Source organism: Mangifera indica, chromosome 7, assembly GCF_011075055.1.
Source record: "Mangifera indica cultivar Alphonso chromosome 7, CATAS_Mindica_2.1, whole genome shotgun sequence".
Taxonomy (NCBI): Eukaryota; Viridiplantae; Streptophyta; class Magnoliopsida; order Sapindales; family Anacardiaceae; genus Mangifera; species Mangifera indica.
In genome coordinates this window covers 628,351-649,281 of record NC_058143.1, presented here as the reverse complement: position 1 = coordinate 649,281, position 20,931 = coordinate 628,351, and the positions used below count along the sequence as shown (strand labels likewise).

Genomic DNA, 20,931 nt, shown 5'->3' with positions numbered 1-20,931 from the left:
TTCACACCCGAACATTTGTGTCTTTGGCTGTACCGCTGAAATTGGTTCGCCGTTAACGAAAGCTCGCTCCTCCATTTGAGCCTCTCGCTTCTTCCCTTTTGCCTTCTCTCTCGAAAGCTCGTTCTCTCTCAGGTAACACCCTCTAGAACTCTTTAAATTTACAACAGCTTCTGATTTTGCTTTTGTTTTCTGTCATTTTTTTAAAATTCTGGGACTTGTTTGTTTCGGCGTATATATGATGTTTTTGTTCTAAAACACAATCTGATATAAATTTATGATTGGGTTTGCGTCAATTCTTGAATTTTTAAATTTTTAGCGGCGTGTAGACTCAAATGAATGAACTTTTCTCTGTTTCTAATTTGCATTCTTGTAAATTAAACCCAGAATTCTTGAATTAGGTTGATTGAATTATGTGCAACCCATCGTTCCATTGAAAATGGAACTCTCAAAAAGTGTCCCAGGATGATTTTGAGCTTAGTGTTAAAGTTTTTAAATTTCTAGCCTGGCCTTTTTGAGTCTTGGGGTTGAGCCAGCTTTATCCTTTAACTTGGTCCAATCGGTTCTTCGATTTAATGCCTAAAATGGGTCGAATATTATATGTCTTTCATGTATTATTATTGGTTTTTTGGTTTGATATCCCGGAAATTTCTTAGACTATGCTTCAGGTTTGATGCTGAGTACTAGTAAATTACCATACATAACAGATGGGGTATTGAAAATGTGATTGTTTCTCAGCTTGTTTTTTATTATTTAGACAGTTGAGGTTAGATGTGTGCATCTGATTAGAAAATTTGTACCAATGTCGAAGACCATCTATAACTTGTGGCATATTGAAAATGGGCTTTTATTCTGGCTTAGTTGGGATTATATAGTCAGTCTTGTGTAGACATTTGCATCTAGTTTGAAACTTGTGAGATATTGAAAATGTGATTTTATTTCGGTTTATTTGGGATTATTTAGACAGTTGTGTGTAGGTTTTTGCATTGGATATGAAACTGTGTACTAGTGTCAAACAGCTTATATAACTTGCTTGATATCGAAAAAATGATTGTATTTTGGCTTAGTTGGGATTATTGAGATAGTTTCTGCGTAGATGTGGCAATCAGGTTTAAAGTTGTGCACTACTTTTGAACACCATATATAACTAGTGAAATATTGAAAATATGATAGTATTTCAGCTTAGGTGGGATCATTAGAGATTTGTGAAAAGTAGATTTTGATTTTGTCTTTCAGTTTGAGTTTAAGAATGAGTGGAAGCAAATTTTCTTTATTGTTTGATTTAGTCTTTTGCCATTATTTATTAGGTAGCAGAAGTTAATTTTTTTTTCAAGTACAAAGAGGATGAGTACTGGAGGAGAGAAAAACGCCTGCAGATTTCCTGAAGTCTATCTGTGGACGACCGGTTGTTGTAAAGCTCAATTCTGCTGTTGATTATAGAGGTCAGTCTTCTGACTTTTTTTTTTTCTATCTATGTTTTCTTACTTTTCCCCTCTTTTCTTCTAGTTTGAATCTGAGGATAAATTGTAAAGATAATCATTCCATTAGGTCTGCAGATTGGTACTATTTTCATGACCTGTATCCTTCAGATTTGTTTTTCAAAATTTAATGTCAAATTCAAAACTAACTGAAGATATTTTGTTTTTATGAAAATCAAGATGTGGATACACAGCCTCTGTTTTTGAATAACAAGACGTTTTCTTTAGCTCAAACGATAGTTTCAATAATTCTTTATTGTTTAATTAAAATGAAATTGTTCTTGATATGAATGACAAGGATAAGGTTCTAATCATAATTCAAGAAATTAAAGCCTTTATATCAAATGTAGGGGTGCTAAAAACTGGTTAACTGAATTAGTTGACCACTTTTTGAACTGAAACGGTTTTTAAGTATGGAGAACACTGTAAACCGTAACCGAACCAGTTGAAAGATTAACCGGTTTTCAACTAAACTGAAAATACCATATAATTGTACCAAATTTTTAGTTAACTACTTTTGAACTGAATTTCCAAAGGGACAATTGTTCCAAACTTGGAACTGTCATTTTGGCTTTTGATTTCATATTTTCTTCAATTTTTCTTGAATCGTCTAGAATGGTGAACGGCTAGAGGAATGAGGTCGTTCCTTGTTGAAGGAGCAATCTGGGAAAGGGAATGGGTGTTCTAGATCTTGAATGGGCATTCCAACCTAAAAACTTTGTTTTTCTTTAAACCGGTTTACAAATATTGCCAAATTGGTAACTAAACCAAGGAAACTGGTTTGAGCAATATCCTTACTAGTAATCGAACTAGATTTCCAGTTACTTTGTTTTCTAGTCTGGTTATCAGTTCGGATACCAATTCGGTATGGTTTATGAAATTTTTTGTACAAATTATGTAGACACTGAACAAAAAAACTTTAATCGGTTCAGTTATCAAGCGAATGCATGATGTTGGTCAAACCAGTTTCCTGTAATATTGTTCTGAGTACAAATTATGTAGACACTGGACAGAAATTATTTGATCAGTTCTGTTTCAGATTAGTTGCACTGGGCAGCTAAGCTCACTGTAATATTTAAGTTTGAGAGCTTTCAGAAATCAAACAAATACAGTCAAGATCCATTTATGCATGTGTCTCCTAATTATTTAAGAGAAGCTTCTAATTATATTGTTATCATGACCATCGTAGTTCTCATTACAGAAAATGTTGTTATGTCTTGATGGTTGGCCTTTCATGCAGGTATTCTAGCTTGTCTGGAGTGATACATGAATATTGCAATGGAGCAAACAGAAGAGCACGTCAATGGAGAGCTCAAGAATAAATATGGTGATGCCTTCATTCAAGGAAATAATGGTAATAACTCGTTATGTTGTAATTTACAGGTGGTAATTTTCTGCACGGGCAATAATCCTGGTATTTCATTTCTTCTGTGCAGTTCTTTACATTAGTACATCAAAGAGGACATTAGCTGATGGAGCATGGATGTCATTCAGTTTTTTCTGTTCACTATAGCCGGAGTTTTACCCATTCATTTGTCATGTAAGTGTTAGAGCCAAAGTATTTGTGAGAAGGAGGGATAAAAGAAGGACACATGGCAGTGAATTAAGAAAAATACAGGTCAGCCAACAATTGAAGACATCTGGCAGCAGAGATTTCAACCAGCAAGGAAAAGGAAAAGACAAACTGGAGTGGGAAAATGTCAACTATCACAAGAAAGGAAAATCTCCCGACCACCTTAGCAGGTTCAGAGGGACTGTAGCAGAAGAACAGAAGCACCAGGCGGCAGATGCAAAGACAGCCGACAGCCAATTAGAGGAAATAGAGGGAGAAAGATATAAACCTGGAGAGGAAACATTCCTGGGGGAGGGGAATTAAGCGGAAAAAAAGAAGGGAGGGCCAGCCCTTGAGTGCTGGATTAGTGGGGCTGGGATCTTAGTTATTTTGTATTATGTTGATTTGTATCTTGATTCTTGTGGATTATCAACTGTGTTTGGGTAATAGCTACTCAGTGATTATTTTGGCAAGAACAATATGTAATCAAATTTAATATTTATATCCACTCAAGTTTAATACAATCAACGAGTTACAATTGTTCCCAATTCATTCCTGTTTGTTTACAAATTGTGTTGTTTGTGAGAGAGTGGCTGGAGACTTGGTTTGCACTGTCGTTAGATTTCTTGGTCACTTGACTAGGCTGAGACACAGGTGAAGCACTGCAGCAGCATAGTAGCTCTGACGATGATGCCTTCATTCGAGGAAATAGTGGTAATAACTCGTTATGTTCTTGTAATTTACAGGTGGTAATTTTCTGCACGGGCAATAATCCTGATATTTCATTTCTTCTGTGCTGTTCTTTACATTAGTACATTAAAGAGGACATTAGCTGATGGAGCATGAATGTCATTCAGTTTTTACTGTGCACTATAGTCGGAGTTTTACCCATTCATTTGTCGCGTAAGATTGTACGGATCATTTTGGAACTACAAATGTGGTAAGAAGCTCTTCAACTTAATCGAAATGGTTAGATTCATTTACACTTACTCCATTTGCGCTGCGGGAAGAAGTTTTGAGTGCTTGTTTTTAAGGGCAACTATAAAATATGATGATGTTGTTAATTACTCTGCATTAGAGATGAATTTCTTTGAAGAAATTTGTTGAAATGCTTTTTGTTTAATGTTGGTAAGATTTGTACTCCAATTTGTTTAGTTAAATTGAATATTGTATCGAATATCGAAAACATAATTTTTTGTATTATATATGACATATCATTTAGGAGGATGTTTTTTTTTTTTTTTAAATTAATAATATAAAAAGAAATTCTAATTCCCAATAATTGAAAAGCCACTAGATATTGACTATGTGACTGAATGTGTCAGCAAACCGAACCATCAGACGTTTGTCTAACAAAATGAAAAATTTCTATTAAAAGAAAGCAAATACAATTTGAATTGTTATTTTATTTTGTTTGAAATAAGTTGATTAATTCACTAACTTTTAATAAAAAATATTTGAAAGTTTACATGATTTAATACAAAAGTCTAAAAATTCATTCTAAAGAAAATTTAAAAATTCAACTTTTTTGAAGAAAAACAGAATTTATAATCTTTTTATAACATGTTTATCCAATAAATAATGTAATATATATTATTTAAATAATATACTATCATGTAATTAAGTAACGCTAATAATATATCATTTGAGAATTTTATTCAAAATTAGACGCATATTGTATGTGAATGGATGAGAACTTTCGGAAGTAAGGAGAGCTCCCTTAAAGTCTGAACTTTGTTCAATCTTCTTCTACTCTCAGCTAGATACAGTGACTGCATAAATGGAAGAAAAGATCTACAGAGCAGCTCATGTTCTTGTAATTCCTTATCCAAGGCAAGGTCACATCAACCCAGCTCTTCAATTAGCTAAACGTTTAGCTTCCAAGGGTCTCAAAACCACCATAGCCATAACCAAATTCATCTTCAAGACCATTCAGCCTCAGCCCCCGAGCTCACTGCAATTCGAAACCATCTCCGACGGCTTCGACGAGCGAGGTCGCTTCGCAGAAGCTGTGAGTGTCCATGATTATCTCCGAAAGATGGAAGCTGCAGGCTCAAAAACCCTAGCAGAGCTCATTACAAAGTATAAAAACTCCTCCAACCCTATCGACTGCATCGTTTATGACCCTTTTTTGCCTTGGGCTCTGGAAGTGGCCAAGCAGTTTGGATTGCTTGGAGCTGCGTTTTTCACTCAGACGTGTGCGGTTAACTATATTTATTATCTTGTCTATAATGGGTTGTTGAAGGCTCCGGTTCCTTCGACGGCAGCACCAGTGTCCATCGCTGGATTGCCGTTGCTTGAGCCTCAGGATTTGCCGTCTTTCGTTTATGTTGCAGGTGAATATCCGGATTACTTTGAGATGTTGTTGAGCCAGTTTTCCAATACAGATAAAGCTGACTTCCTTCTAGTCAATACCTTCTACAAGTTAGAAGATGAGGTAGGTTTTACTATAGTGCTTAGTATTTTTTATACAGTGCAGACATGATAAATGGACTGACAGTGTTCGTTGTGGGTCGTTATGTGAACAAAGTGTATTGTATTGGGTTATAGTATGTCAAATGGCGGGTCTTGTAGGCTGTATTGGGCTTTGGCATGACAAAGTTGGGGCCATGACTAAGACTTCTTGAACCGAGTTTTTGTGAGCCTTTAATAGGTCAGTCTTTCGTTTTCGTGTGTGTGTGTGTGTGTGTGAGAGAGCCTTTAGCCTAAATGACTATTTACCACACGAGGTTTGAGAAAACATCATATTCACAACCTTTAAATTTGAAAAACCTATTTTCCCACCCATTTTGGCTTGAGTTTGAGAACTTCTTGTTGATACATCAGAAACCTTCCTATTTAACAATTCTTCTATTTCTTTCTGATATCATTATTTATTATTCAAGTCAATTTAAATTGAAATTTAAACTAAACATTCTAAATTATAGTTAAACTCGAGTTAACCATTGATTGCTCTAACCTAATAATAAACGTTTCTACATAGGAGTGAGAAAAAAAATTTTGCTTGAAATTGAAATCATCGGATACCTACTTTTAGTTTAAATTCTTACTTGAAATTAATTTATTCTCGATCGATTTCAGTTCCAATTGAAGTAAAAACAATGGTTCAGATACCCTATTTTTTAATAGGGCATTTGGATGTTTGTACATGTGTACACAGTGCAATTAAGCATCTCCACCTAATCTAAGAATTGAAAATAACACAATTTTTACTTTGACACAGGTTGTGAATACAATGCATAAAATTTGTCCAGCACTGCTAACAGTTGGTCCAACAATTCCATCTTTCTACTTGGATAACCGCATTGAAAATGACAAAGACTATGATCTCGATCTCTTGAAAACAGACAAAACCATTTGCATTGATTGGCTCAATGCAAGGCCAAAAGGCTCTGTCGTTTATGTGTCATTCGGTAGCATTTCTAGCCTAAGCCACAAGCAAATGGAGGAGCTTGCATGGGGCTTGAAGCAAACCAATTTCCACTTTTTGTGGGTGGTAAGAGACTCTGAGGACTTAAAGCTGCCAAAAGGGTTCATCGAAGAGACAGCCAACAAGGGGTTGATAGTGAAATGGAGCCCTCAATTGACAGTGCTTTCAAATGAAGCTTTGGGGTGTTTCTTCTCCCATGCCGGGTGGAATTCGACTATCGAGGCACTGAGCTTGGCGGTGCCAATGGTGGTGATGCCGCTGTGGAATGACCAGCCGACAGATGCCAAGCTTGTTCAGGATGTTTGGAAGGTGGGAATTAGGGTGGTGGTTGAAGAGAATGGGATTGTGACAAGAGATGAGATTGAGAAATGTGTAAGGAAAGTAATAGTGGGGGAGAAAGCAAGAGAAATGAAATTGAATGCTGAGAAATGGAGGAAATTGGCCATAGAGGCAGTAAGTGAAGGAGGTTCTTCTGATAAAAATATTGATGAATTTGTATCCAAGTTAGGAAAGACCAGTTATAAGTATTATTGATGAACAAATTCCTCTAAATTTGTGAAGTCAAATCAGTGATAAATTAAATAAATATTGCAAATTTCTTATCAAATAGTTTTGGTTTGAAAAATTTTACAAAACAACATATTGACATCCGTGACCCAACATGATTTATTTGGTTGATCAAACCAAATTAGACTAACCACTAGGGTATTTATGTTTTAAAACACTAGGTTTAAATTGAAGGTATAATATCTGATTTGAATTTGAGTTTGATTTTCAAATTGGTGAACAATATAATCGAAAGATTGTTAACACCATAAACAGTATAATAAAAAAGAGAACAATATTATTGAAGAGATAAATAATATCATTAAATAAATAAACGAATAAATCTCGAATCGAACATCAAACAGAAACTTTAATTCAATTTCTATTAGATTTGTTACAAGGCCGCAACTTGATATGAATTTCCCGTGCCCCCCGATGGCACTAAACGTCTTGCTTAGTCAACGTACACAACACTCATAAAGAAAACACACCAAAAACAATATATCGAACACTTAGTATACGGGAAAACCCAATCTTTTTATTAAACTTAAGAAGGATTACAAGTTTGCTACAATGAAAGTAAACACTTTCTTGCAGCAAGTTTTGTAATCCTTTTTTATATCAATAAAAGGGTTGAGAGTTTTCCTGCATGTTAAGCTTTTTTTTTTTTTTATATTTTTTATTTTGGGTGTGTGCAATTCAAGTAGGATAACTAAATGGGTAATTTAGTGCCATCATAAGGTTAAACAATTCATATTAATTTTTAATCTTGTGACACAAGGTCACCGCCCGATATGAATTTTTTGCACCCTGTGATGGCACTAAATGTTCTATTTAGTTAGTTTGCATAACACCCACAAAGAAAACACATTAAAGATAATATAAACCGACCTGCATATTTCTTTGTTTATAGAAAAATTGTTGACAGTTGGTTTCTTGTCAATTTATGAGATGTATAAATCAAGGTAGGACCATTCATTGTCTCTTTATTTTGATTTCTTCTGCATAAAGTTGTAAGCAATGATGCCAACAAGAATCTTCTTCCTTACAGCTACACTCCTGTCAGTTCATGTTTCACGTATATTATTTCCTTAAGGCCAAAGGACTATTTCCCCCTTAAGGTATGCTGTTTTCTTAAGTTTCTTTTGGTTAATTTTAAAAATCCTATTTACTCACTTGTGATAGATTAAAATTAACGATTTTAAGGATAAAATTATTATTTTATCTGTATTATTAAAAATAAACTTAAATTTGATTTGATTTTTTCCTCTAAACCTTAAAAACTAACAATTTTCTTCGATCTAAATTTTAAAAAACTATATTTTTCCCTTTAAGATTTTCAATTTTCTGAGTTAGTTTTCCAGCTCCTCTTCCTCTCTGGCTCGGCCTCCTTCTAGGGGTTGTCTTGGGAACTGTGGTCGACGAAGACGAATCGTCTTCATCTAGAGAAGAAGATGAGGTCTTCGTCGAGACGAAGACGAGTCGACGACCGTGCCCAGAATAATCGCCGAAAGGAGGCCGCGCCGAAGAGGGAGAGAAGTCGCTTGGAGGTGGCCGGAGAGGAAGAAACGACGTCGGAAAACTAACTTTGAAAAATTAAAAACCCTAAAGGGGAAAATGCTATTTTTTAAAACTTGGGTTGGGGCAAATTGTTAGTTTTCAAAATTTTAAGGGGGAAAATGTGATAAATTTTTTAGGGGTTAGGATTCCGTTAAATTTAACAGCCTATGGGTGGATAAATGGTATTTTCAAAGTTAACGGAGGAAAACTTGACAAAAGCGCATACTTTGGGTGGGAAATAGTTGTTTGGCCTTTCCTTAAACACATAATCCGAAAACAATGTGACAAAAAGTTGAAAGAAATTTATCATATATATATATATATATATATATATATATATATTTCATATATAATTTAAGTAAATAAATAAATTATTATTATTATATAATTGAAAATTTCATTTATAATGCTCTTATAATATTTAATATCAAAATACCCTTAATATTTTTATAACATTTCATTTGACCTCTCATAATTATCTCTTTCTTTATTTAACACTCTTATATGTTATCTTATATCAAAGTATACTTATCTATTCTTAATATGTTATTTAAATCTTTTATATATTGTATAATATCAAAATACCTTCCATATTTATCTAATATTTCATTTAACCCTTTATATGACAAATAAACTAGATTTAACAAATAAAATTAAGTTTTTAAGTTAAGATTTGTATAAATATCTTTTTCTCACAAATAGTCTTTTTCAAATCGAATTCAAAAATATGAACTTCTTCCATCTGAATGAACTCGTACTAATTGATATTAAATAAAAATGAGAGTAAGAGTAAGTGTTTGAGTGATATGAGAAGTATGTGTAATAAGAGTGAGTGAGAGGGGTTTATATAGATGTGAGGAAGGATAATTTTGATATTTTAAAAAAAGTTTAGGGCATTTTTGCTTAGAAATAAAAAATTTGGATATTTTTACTTAAAAATAGTCAATTTGGATAGTTTTGCTGAATGAAGGGGTATTTTGGACATTCATTAAAATTTCCCTATTAAATAAGTTAAATATCAAATTTATTGGTTAATTTTATAATTAATAAATTAAAAATTTAATCTTAACATATTTAACAAAATTTAAAAATTTTTTAAAAAAATTTGTCTGAACTCAAGAACCTTTAACATGTGAGATTAATGTGATAACTTATTACACAACTTAGACGAACATTTATGTGTCTTGGCTGTGCCACTAAAAATTCTCCACCATTAACAAATGCTCGCTCCCCCATTTGAGCCTCTCGCTTCTTCCCTTTCGCCTTCTCTCTCGAAAGCTCGTTCTCTCTCAGGTAACACCTTCTAGAACTCTTTAAATTTACAACAGCTTCTGATTTTGCTTTTGTTTTCTGTCCCTTTTTTTTTAAACTCTGGGACTTGTTTGTTGCGGCGTATATATAATGTTTTTATTCTAAATCACAATCTGATATAAATTTATGATTGGGTTTGCGTCAATTCTTGAATTTTTAAATTTTTAGCGGTGTGTAGACTCAAATGAACGAACTTGTCTCTGTTTCTAATTTGCATTCTTGTAAATTAAACCCAGAATTCTTGAATTAGGTTGATTGAATTATGTGCAACCCATCGTTCTATCGAAAATGGAACACTCAAAAAGGGTCCCAGTATGATTTTGAGCTTAGTGTTAAAGTTTTTAAATTTCTAGCCTGACCTTTTTGAGTCTCGGGGTTGAGCCAGCTTTATCCTTTAGCTTGGTCCAATCGGTTCTTCGATCTCATGCCCAAAATGGGTCGAATATTATATGTCTTTCATGTATTATTAGTGGTTTTTTGGTTTTATATCCCGGAAATTTCTTAGAATATGCTTCAGGTTTGAAGCTGAGTACTAGTAAATTACCATACATAACACATGGGGTATTGAAAATGTGATTGTTTCTCAGCTTGTTTTTGATTATTTAGACAGTTGAGGTTAGATGTGTGCATCTGATTAGAAAATTTGTACCAGTGTCGAAGACCATGCATAACTTGTGGCATATTGAAAATGGGATTTTATTCTGGCTTAGTTGGGATTTTATGGTCAGTCTTGTGTAGACATTTGCATCTGGTTTGAAACTTGTGAGATATTGAAAATGTGATTTTATTTCGGTTTATTTGGGATTATTTAGACAGTTGTGTGTAGGTTTTTTCATTGGATTTGAAACTGTGTACTAGTGTCAAAAAGCATATATAACTTGCTTGACATCGAAAAATGATTGTATTTTGGCTTAGTTGGGATTATTGAGATAGTTTCTATGTAGATGTGGCAATCAGGTTTGAAGTTGTGCGCTACTTTTGAACACCATATATAACTAGTGAAATATTGATAATATGATAGTATTTCAGGTTAGGTGGGATCATTAGAGATTTGTGAAAAGTAGATTTTGATTTTGTCTTTCAGTTTGAGTTTAAGAATGAGTGGAAGCAAGTTTTCTTTATTGTTTGATTTAGTCTTTTGCCATTATTTATTAGGTAACAGAAGTTAAATTTTGTCAAGTACAAAGACGATGAGTACTGGAGGAGAGAAAGGATCAGCAACTACAAAAACGCCAGCAGATTTCCTGAAGTCTATCCGTGGACGACCGGTTGTTGTAAAGCTCAATTCTGGTGTTGATTATAGAGGTCAGTCTTCTGACGTTTTTGTTTTCTATCTATGTTTTCTTACTTTTCCCCTCTTTTCTTCTAGTTTGAATCTGAGGATAAATTGTAAAGATAATCATTCCATTAGGTCTGCAGATTGGTACTATTTTCATGACCTGTATCCTTGAGATTTGTTTTTCAAAATTTAATGTCAAATTCAAAACCAACTGAAGATATTTTGGTTTTATGAAAATCAAGATGTGCATACACAGCCTCTGTTTTTGAATAACAAGATGTTTTTTAACTCAAACGATAGTTTCAATAATTCTTTATTGTTTAATTAAAATGAAATGGTTCTTGATATGAATGACAAAGATAAGGTTCTAATCATAATTCAAGAAATTAAAGCCTTTATATCAAATGTAGGGGTGCTAAAAACTGGTTAACTGAATCAGTTGACCACTTTTTGAACTGAAACGGTTTCAGTATGGAGAACACTGTAAACTGAAACCAAACCAGTTGAAAGATTAACCGGTTTTCAACTAAACTGAAAATACCATATAATTGTACCAAATTTTTAGTTAACTACTTTTGAACTGAATTTCCAAAGGGACAATTGTTCCAAACTTGGAACTGTCATTTTGGCTTTTGATTTCATATTTTCTTCAATTTTTCTTGAATCATCTAGAATGGTGAACGGCTAGAGGAATGAGGTCGTTCCTTGTTGAATGAGCAATCTGGGAAAAGGAATGGGTGTTCTACATCTTGAACAGGCATTCCAACCTAAAAACTTTGTTTTTCTTTAAACCGGTTTACAAATATTGCTAAATTGGTAACTGAACCAAGGAAACTGGTTTGACCAATATCCTAACTAGTCATTGAATTAGATTTCCGGTTACTTTGTTTTCTAGTCTAGTTATCGGTTCGGATGCCAATTCAGTATGGTTTATGAAATTTTTTGTACAAATTATGTAGACACTAACAAAAAAAATTTAATCAGTTTATTTATCAAGCGAATGCATGATGTTGTGGATATTGTTCTGAGTACAAATGATGTAGACACTGGACAGAAATTATTTGATCGGTTCTATTTCAGATTAGTTGGACCAGGCAACTATGCTCACTGTAATATTTAAGTTTGAGAGCTTTCAGAAATCACAACAAGTACAGTCAGGATCCATTTATGCATGTGCCTCCTAATTATTTAAGAGAAGCTTCTAATTATATTGTTATCATGACCATCGTAGTTCTATTTACAATAAATGTTGTTATGTCTTGATGGTTAGCCTTTCATGCAGGTATTCTAGCTTGTCTGGAGTGATACATGAATATTGCAATGGAGCAAACAGAAGAGTACGTCAATGGACAGCTCAAGAATAAGTATGGTGATGCCTTCATTCGAGGAAATAATGGTTATAACTCATTATGTTCTTTTAATTTACAGGTGGTAATTTTCTGCGTGCAGTTCTTTACATTAGTACATCAAAGAGGACATTAGCTGATGGAGCATGAATGTCATTCAGTTTTTACTGTTTGCTGTAGTCGGAGTTTTACCCATTCATTTGTCGCGTAAGATTGTACGGATCATTTTGGAACTACAAATGTGATAAGAACCTGTTCAACTTAATCGAAATGGTTGGATTCATTTACACTTACTCCATTTGCGCTGTGGGAAGAAGTTTTGAGTGCTTGTTTTTAAGAGCAACTAGAAAATATGATGATGTTGTTAATTACTCTGCATTAGAGATGAATTTCTTTGAAGAAATTTGTTGAAATGCTTTTTGTTTAATGTTGGTAAGATTTGTACTCCAATTTGTTTAGTTAAATTGAATATTGTATTGGATATCGAAAACATAATTTTTTGTATTGTATATGACATACCAGTTAAGAGGACACTTTTTTTTAAAAAAGTTAATAATATAATAAAAAAATTCTAATTCCCAATAATTGAAAAGCCACTAGATATTGACCACGTGAAGCTAGCAGCCAAATGTGACTGAATGTGTCAGCAAACTGAACCGTCAGATTTTTGTCTAACAAAATGAAAAATTTCTATAACCTGTTTATCTGATAAGCAATGCAATATTCACCTAGTTTTGATTATCTAAATAATATGTTATCATATAATTTAAGTAAATTTTATAATTTATGTGCATACAATCTTATTGTACGGGAATGGATGAGAACTTTCAGAAGTAAGAGGAGCTCTCTTTAGTCTGAACTTTGTTCAATCTTCTTCTACTTTCAGCTAGATACAGTGACTGCATAAATGGAAGAAAAGATCTACAGAGCAGCTCATGTTCTTGTAATTCCTTATCCAAGGCAAGGTCACATCAACCCAGCTCTTCAATTAGCCAAACGTTTAGCTTCCAAGGGTCTCAAAACCACCATAGCCATAACCAAATTCATCTTCAAGACCATTCAGCCTCAGCCCCCGAGCTCACTGCAATTCGAAACCATTTCCGACGGCTTTGACGAGCGAGGCCGCTTCGCAGAAGCTGTAAGTGTCCATGATTATCTCCAAAAGATGGAAGCTGCAGGCTCAAAAACCCTAGCGGAGCTCATTACAAAGTATAAAAACTCCTCCAACCCTATCGACTGCATCGTTTATGACACTTTTTTGCCTTGGGCTCTGGAAGTGGCCAAGCAGTTTGGATTGCTTGGAGCTGCGTTTTTCACTCAGACGTGTGCGGTTAACTATATTTATTATCTTGTCTATAATGGGTTGTTGAAGGTTCCGGTTTCTTCGACGGCAGCACCAGTGTCCATCACTGGATTGCCGTTGCTTGAGCCTCAGGATTTGCCGTCTTTCGTTTATGTTGCAGGTGAATATCCGGATTACTTTGAGATGTTGTTGGGCCAGTTTTCCAACACAGATAAAGCTGACTTCCTTCTAGTCAATACCTTCTACGAGTTAGAAGATGAGGTAGGCTTTACTATAGTGGTTAGTATTTTTTATACAATGAAGACATGATAAATGGACTGACAGTATTCGTTGTGGGCCGTTATGTCCACAAACTGTATTGGGTTTTAGTATGTCAAATGGCGGGTCTTGTAGGCTATATTGGCCTTTGGCATGACAAAGTTGGGGGCATGACTAAGGCTTCTTGAATCGTGTTTTTGTGAGCCTTCAGTAGGTCAGTCTTTATGTGCGCGTGTGTGTGTGTGTGTGTGCGCGCATGCACTCTTGTTGGCCTGCCAAAATTGAGAGGTTGGGTTGTGCTGCAAGTTGGCTCGACCCTTTTGACATGTCTAATAGAGAGTATACAAAGCCCAAATCACTATTTACCACACAAGGTTTGAGAAAACATCATATTCACAACCTTTAAATTTGAAAAACCATTTTCCAACCCATTTTGGCTTGAGTTTGAGAACCTGTTGCCAGTACATAAAAAATCTTCCTATTTAACGATTCTTCTATTTCTTCTTGATATCATTATTTATTATTCGAGTCAGTCCAAACTAAAATTTAAACTAAATGTTCTAAATTATAGTTAAGCTCGAGCTAACTATTGATTGATCTAACCTAATAATAAGCGTTTTTACATAGGAGTAAGAAAAAAAAATTCTTACTTGGATAGGTTTCAGTTCCAATTGAAGTAAAAATAAATTAATTTCGGTTTTGGTTCAAACCCTATTTTTTAATAGGCTATTTGGATGTTTGTACATGTGTAAACAGTGCAATTAAGCATCTCCACCTATTCTAAGAATTGAAAATAACACAATTTTTACTTTGACACAGGTTGTGAATACAATGCATAAAATTTGTCCAGCACTGCTAACAGTTGGTCCAACAATTCCATCTTTCTACTTGGATAACCGCATTGAAAATGACAAAGACTATGATCTCGATCTCTTGAAAACAGACAAAACCATTTGCATTGATTGGCTCAATGCAAGGCCAAAAGGCTCTGTCGTTTATGTGTCATTCGGTAGCATTTCTAGCCTAAGCCACAAGCAAATGGAGGAGCTTGCATGGGGCTTGAAGCAAACCGATTTCCACTTTTTGTGGGTGGTAAGAGACTCTGAGGACTTAAAGCTCCCAAAAGGGTTCATCGAAGAGACAACCAACAAGGGGTTGATAGTGAAATGGAGCCCTCAATTGGCAGTGCTTTCAAATGAAGCTTTGGGGTGTTTCTTCTCCCATGCCGGGTGGAATTCGACTATCGAGGCACTGAGCTTGGCGGTGCCAATGGTGGTGATGCCGCTATGGACTGACCAGCCGACGGATGCCAAGCTTGTTCAAGATGTTTGGAAGGTGGGAATTAGGGTGGTGGTTGAAGAGAATGGGATTGTGACAAGAGATGAGATTGAGAAATGTGTAAGGAAAGTAATAGTGGGGGAGAAAGCAAGAGAAATGAAATTGAATGCTGAGAAATGGAGGAAATTGGCCATAGAGGCAGTAAGTGAAGGAGGTTCTTCTGATAAAAATATTGATGAATTTGTATCTAAGTTAGGAACGACCAGTTATAAGTATTATTGATGAACAAATTCTTCTAAATTTGTGAAGTCAAATCAATGATAAATTAAATAAATATTGCATATTTCTTATCAAATAGTTTTGGTTTGATTCCTGTAATTGTGAGGATTTGGTTTGAAAATTTTTACAAAACAACATATTGACATCCGTAACCCAACATGATTTATTTGGTTTAATCATTGGTCGATCAAACCAAATTAGACTAACCACCAAGTTATTTATGTTTTAAAACACTAGGTTTAGATTGAAGATATAATATCTGATTTGAATTTGAGTTTGATTTTTGAACTGATGAACAATATAATTGAAAGATTGTTAACACCATAAACAGTATTATAAAAAAGAGAACAATATTATTGAAGAGATAAATAATATTATTAAATAAATAAACGAATTAATCTCGAATCGAATATCAAACAGAAATTTTAATTCAATTTCTATTAGATTGGTTACAAGGCCACAACTTGATATGAATTTACCGTGCTCCCCGATGGCACTAAACGTCTTGCTTAGTCAACCTACACAACACCCATAAAGAAAACACACCAAAGACAATATATCAAACACTTAATATATGAGAAAACCCAATCTTTTTATTAAACTTAAAAAGGATTACAAATTTGCTGCAGTGAAAGTAAATACTTTCTTACAACAAGCTTTATAATCCTTTTTTATATCAATAAAAAGGTTGAGAGTTTTCCTGTATATTAAGCCTTTTTTTTTTTATATTTTTTATTTTGGACGTGTGCAATTCAAATAGGGTAACTAAATGGGCAACTTAATGTCATCATAAGATTAAACAATTTATATCAAATTTTAATCTTCTGACACAAGATCACCACTCGATATGAATTTTTTACACCCCGTGATGGCACTAAACATTCTATTTAGTTAGTCTGCATAACACCTACAAAGAAAACACACAAAAGATAAAATATGAACAACTGATATAAGGAAACCAGTCCACGCTTACCGACCTGCATATTTATTTTTTTATAGAAAAATTGTTGACAGTTGGTTTCTTGTCAATTTATGAGATGTATAAATCAAGGTAGGACCATTCATTGTCTCTTTATTTTGATTTCTTCTGCATAAAGTTGTAAGCAATGATGCCAAAAAGAATCCCTCTTCCTTACAGCTATACTCCAGTCAGTTCACGTTTCATATATATTATTTCCTTAAACAAATAATCAGAAAACAATGTGACAAAAAGTTGAAACAAATTTATCATATATATATATCTATATTTGATATATAATTTAAGTAAATAAATGATTATTATATAATTAAATATTATTTTTATTTTTAATTTAAAATTATTTATATATCTAAATTATATAAATTATACATAATTTAATTATTATAATATATACGATCACTTTATCATATAATTTTTTCAATTACCTTGAAAAATTTTCTCAAGTTAAAATGGATTTAACAAGATTGAATCATATTGTTTAAACATGCATGTTATCAAATTAAGTTTATTTTGATATTAAAATAATATAATTATATAAAATTATTTTAAATATTATTTTTAAATAATTAATTGATTTGAGTACCAGTTGGATCAGATTGTACCTTTCATCGGATCAATGTTCGATCTAGTTTTGAACACATTGATAGCAGCTACAAATTCTTCCAAGTTTTTATCAGAGCTTCCACCTTCATCTACAGCCTCCTTTGCCAATTGCTTCCACTTCTCCGAGTTCCTTCTGAAATCCTCCGATCTCTCTCCTTCCATGACTTCCCTTATGCAACCCTCAATCTCCTCTCTTGTCACAATCCCTTTTTCATTAACTCTTACTCTAACCCCCACCTGCCACACATCTTCAATATACTTAGCATTAGTTGTTTGATCCGTCCACTGCGGCATCGCCACCACCGGTACCCCTAAGCTCAGTGCCTCCAGCGTCGAGTTCCAGCCACAATGTGTCATGAAACACCCCACTGACTTGTGAGCTAGAACCTCAAGCTGAGGGCTCCAACTCACGACCAAACCTTTCTCGACTGTTTCCTCGCAGAAATTTTTTGGAAGCTTGGCAGATTCAGATTCTCTAACTACCCACAAGAAGAAGGTGTTGCTTCTCTTCAGGCCCCATGCTATTTCCTCCATCTGCTCTTCTGCTAGGGCTGCCAAGCTTCCAAATGATACATAAACGACTGAGTTGAGTTCCTTTAAGTCTAGCCAAGTCTTGCAAGTATCGGTCTTTGGCTTGAAGAGGGTGAGGCCATAGTCAGTGTCATTCTCCAATCTCTTGTCCATATATTTTGATGGAACAGTTGGCCCGACTGCCTTAATTCGACAGTGATTCGACATCCAGTGCACAACCTGAAAGAAATTATTTGTTTTAATAAAGGCATATCTGATTACTAATAGAAAATTCTCGCGTGATTAAATAGTTCAATAGATTAATTTAATATGATCAATAAGTTTAAAAGCTTACAACCTAAATAAGTGCTCCTCTTGTATTAATAGATACAAATAATAGAGATCACTTCTAATTAATTATATCGGGTAATTAAATAGTCTGGCAACTTATGCATATTCTACAATTGGGTAGAAAATATTAGGGTTTATTAGAATTTTGATAGGGTTTAAATACCTATTAAATATTATATAGGTTGTCTCTTTGAAACCTTAATACAACGTTTTTTTTTTTTTTTTTCAAAACCACCATTTAAGTGGGTTCCATGAAAGGAAGATGAATTAAGAAAAATTTATGAATCCAAAAAGTATGACAAATTAGATATTCTCGTAATCTTAAACAAATTTAATTGTTTTATAATTAGGGGTGAATTTAAACCAAATTGTTTCAAATTCGAGCTTCACTTTGACAATTTAATATTTTTTAGTTTAAGCTCAAACTTTAGAGATTTTTGGCCATCAAACTTGGGAGCTTAAAAAATTCGATACAAATAAAATAAAATAGCCTTATTTTAGTACCAAATCGAACTCAAAACTTGGTTTGAATTTAAACTCGAGCTCAATTCTTCTCAAACACGATAAACTCAAATACTTTTAAGACAAACTCAAGCTTAAATTTAAGTTTAACTCTACAAAGATTGAACCAAGCTTGAGCTTAGAAAAATTTGAACTTGACTCAATTTGAATCTAACCCAAGTTATTTTATTATTTGAATTGATTTTATTTCCTTCAAGTATATTTATCTAACAATTACCTCTTCTTCGAGCTTATCGAAAGAGTTAACCAGGATCCAGTTGGGTTCATGAATATTTACCAACTTATTCAGGATCAATTCACGCAGAGATTTATGAGACTCAGTTTCATAAACAAACGTCGGAAGATCTTTTCTCTCCATCAATGGTAAGGAAGGCAACAAAACCGAACACCCTTCTGAATCAGGAGCCTTCAAATTCAATGTCCCTTGATTCAAATGATAGTAAACCGCATTAACTGCACAAGATTGAGTGAAAAACGGAGCTCCATCCATGCCCAAATCTCTTGCAACATCTAACATCCATGGCATCCCCGAATCATAAACCATAAACTTAAAAGGGCAGCCCAAGTTTTTACTGGATTCAACAAACCTGGCTAGATTTTGAGGAAATATAGCTCTCAAACATCTGATATATTCATCAAAGGTTTCTGAGTTTAGTTCTGAGTCGAAACCGTCGCTGATGAACTTGAAATCGATGGATGAAATGTTGCTGTTGGATTTGAGAGATGAGTTGGTGCAAACCAGGGTGACTTTGAGGCCTTTTGAGGCTAAACGTCTAGATAGTTGAAGCATAGGGTTTAGATGGCCTTGGGTTGGGAAAGGGATGACAAGGATTTGAGTTTCCATTTTTGTCATTTTCAAGTTCCAGCTAGCTCTTGCACATGGCGACTGCATTTGCCATTGTTCACACATTTAAAGAGACAGATAATTGATTGAATGTAAGAGATAAGGCAAGACCAATGCCTAAAGGTAACTTGATTTCGGCGAAATGACTATTTCCCACTTAACGTATGATGAAACGACAGATTTTTGATATTTCAGTTTTGAAAAAAATTATTTTTCCATTGGTCTATCAAACTTTACCAACTATATATCAAAATATTGTTTTTTATAAATTACAAAGGTCTATAGTATAACACAAAGAGATATTTGGGTTGAAGTAATATATGTGAAAAACTATATTTTATTATCAATATTAATTTATTTGATTCATTAAATATTATCGTATCCACTTTAAATTAAAAAAAAAGATTATTGAAGTATTATTAATTTTATTACAATTTTATCTTTATTTATTAAATTTAAAAAAATATCATTCCAATGAATTAAAATAAATAACCCTAAACCTCATTATTACTATTTTATCTTTATTCAAATAATTATTAGGATTAAATCGCTATTAATACGGATTAAAATTATTCTTCCATCACACACATTACCAATGGCCACCACATGCCAATACCACCACCACCCATCATTAAAAAGTATAGAAATCATTGAAAGAAATCAAGGATGTAATCCTCTTAAAATCTTTCTCATTCGATTGATTAATGCCATCAACTTCACTAAGAATTTGTGATTCATTTTACTCAAATTGACTACTTTTAAAATCTTCAACAAAGATGATATCACATGAAATGAGAATACCAATAAAAGTTTTTTGTCGATTTGGTTGATTCTACTTAAATGAAAAAGTAAGATTGATTTTGTTGACTTCATTAATGTAACCATACTTTTCAAATCAACACCCACCTTTTGACTTATTGTGATTTTCCCCAACAATCTCTCCTCCAACCCTTTCACATTTAAGTTATCACAATATTTGCCGTGTCTTATATTTTTGATTTAATTTAACATATTTAAAAAGAACTAAGTAAAATAATACTTCAATATTCCTGCATTAATATCAATCGAACACAATATTACTTATACATATACCAATTTAACTTAATAAACTACTAATTTTTACTCATTAAACTTCCTAATTACCAACCTTAATATTAATTTAGGTCGGGTATGAAAGAAGTTGTCATGTTTTGATTATTATTAGCAAATTCCAACACGTCTTGCTTCTGAATTGGCTCAGAGTCTTGTTCACTTGGATTTAAAATTGGATAGCGGAATTCTCACTTTTCGGAAAATATAAATTAAGATTGCTCAATATCTGTTGAACATCTGTTCAAAATTAGGTAAGCAGTCTTGGTCTTTCTTCCTTTTGACATATGCAATGATGTCAGAATTCCTCACTTGTGGTGCTTAATTAAAAAATAATTTAATTTTAAATTTATTATAAATAAATTAGAATTTGACTGTTGAAATTAACTCTAACTTATCTAGTTGTAGGCCTTTTA

The 20,931-nt window shown here is 33.5% G+C and overlaps 3 protein-coding genes, 1 long non-coding RNA gene and 1 pseudogene across 6 annotated transcripts; 4 read left to right on the top strand and 1 right to left on the bottom strand.

The window, feature by feature from the left end:
* Window positions 1–1,345: 1,345 nt before the first annotated feature.
* Window positions 1,346–4,254, top strand: LOC123221215 (annotated as a pseudogene).
* Window positions 4,255–4,702: 448 nt separating this feature from the next.
* Window positions 4,703–7,046, top strand: LOC123221214 (UDP-glycosyltransferase 74F2-like). The gene is made up of 2 exons (XM_044643986.1): window positions 4,703–5,464; window positions 6,251–7,046. Exons 1-2 carry the CDS (start codon window positions 4,808–4,810, stop codon window positions 6,989–6,991), a joined length of 1,398 nt encoding a protein of 465 aa, XP_044499921.1. The 5' UTR covers window positions 4,703–4,807; the 3' UTR covers window positions 6,992–7,046.
* A 2,660-nt stretch (window positions 7,047–9,706) lies between these two features.
* LOC123221216 lies at window positions 9,707–12,792 on the top strand. 2 transcript variants are annotated; one of them, XR_006503237.1, is made up of 4 exons: window positions 9,707–9,856; window positions 11,030–11,179; window positions 12,436–12,490; window positions 12,582–12,792. It is a non-coding gene; the product is annotated as an uncharacterized LOC123221216 (long non-coding RNA). The 2 variants fall into 2 exon arrangements; XR_006503238.1 differs by having other exon boundaries at window positions 12,436–12,517; window positions 12,603–12,792.
* Window positions 12,793–13,272: 480 nt separating this feature from the next.
* LOC123220479 (UDP-glycosyltransferase 74F2-like) lies at window positions 13,273–15,693 on the top strand. Its single transcript, XM_044642713.1, has 2 exons — window positions 13,273–14,063; window positions 14,880–15,693. The coding sequence occupies exons 1-2, from the start codon at window positions 13,407–13,409 to the stop codon at window positions 15,618–15,620; spliced, it is 1,398 nt and encodes a 465-aa protein (XP_044498648.1). The 5' UTR covers window positions 13,273–13,406; the 3' UTR covers window positions 15,621–15,693.
* A 255-nt stretch (window positions 15,694–15,948) lies between these two features.
* Window positions 15,949–19,507, bottom strand: LOC123220551 (mogroside IE synthase-like). 2 transcript variants are annotated; one of them, XM_044642804.1, is made up of 3 exons: window positions 18,800–19,507; window positions 17,199–17,949; window positions 15,949–16,524 (listed from the first exon to the last, which is right to left on the bottom strand). In XM_044642804.1, exons 1-3 carry the CDS (start codon window positions 19,490–19,492, stop codon window positions 16,505–16,507), a joined length of 1,464 nt encoding a protein of 487 aa, XP_044498739.1. In that variant the 5' UTR covers window positions 19,493–19,507; the 3' UTR covers window positions 15,949–16,504. The 2 variants fall into 2 exon arrangements, with proteins under 2 accessions (XP_044498739.1, XP_044498738.1); XM_044642803.1 differs by lacking the exon at window positions 15,949–16,524 and adding an exon at window positions 16,538–16,794.
* Window positions 19,508–20,931: the final 1,424 nt, after the last annotated feature.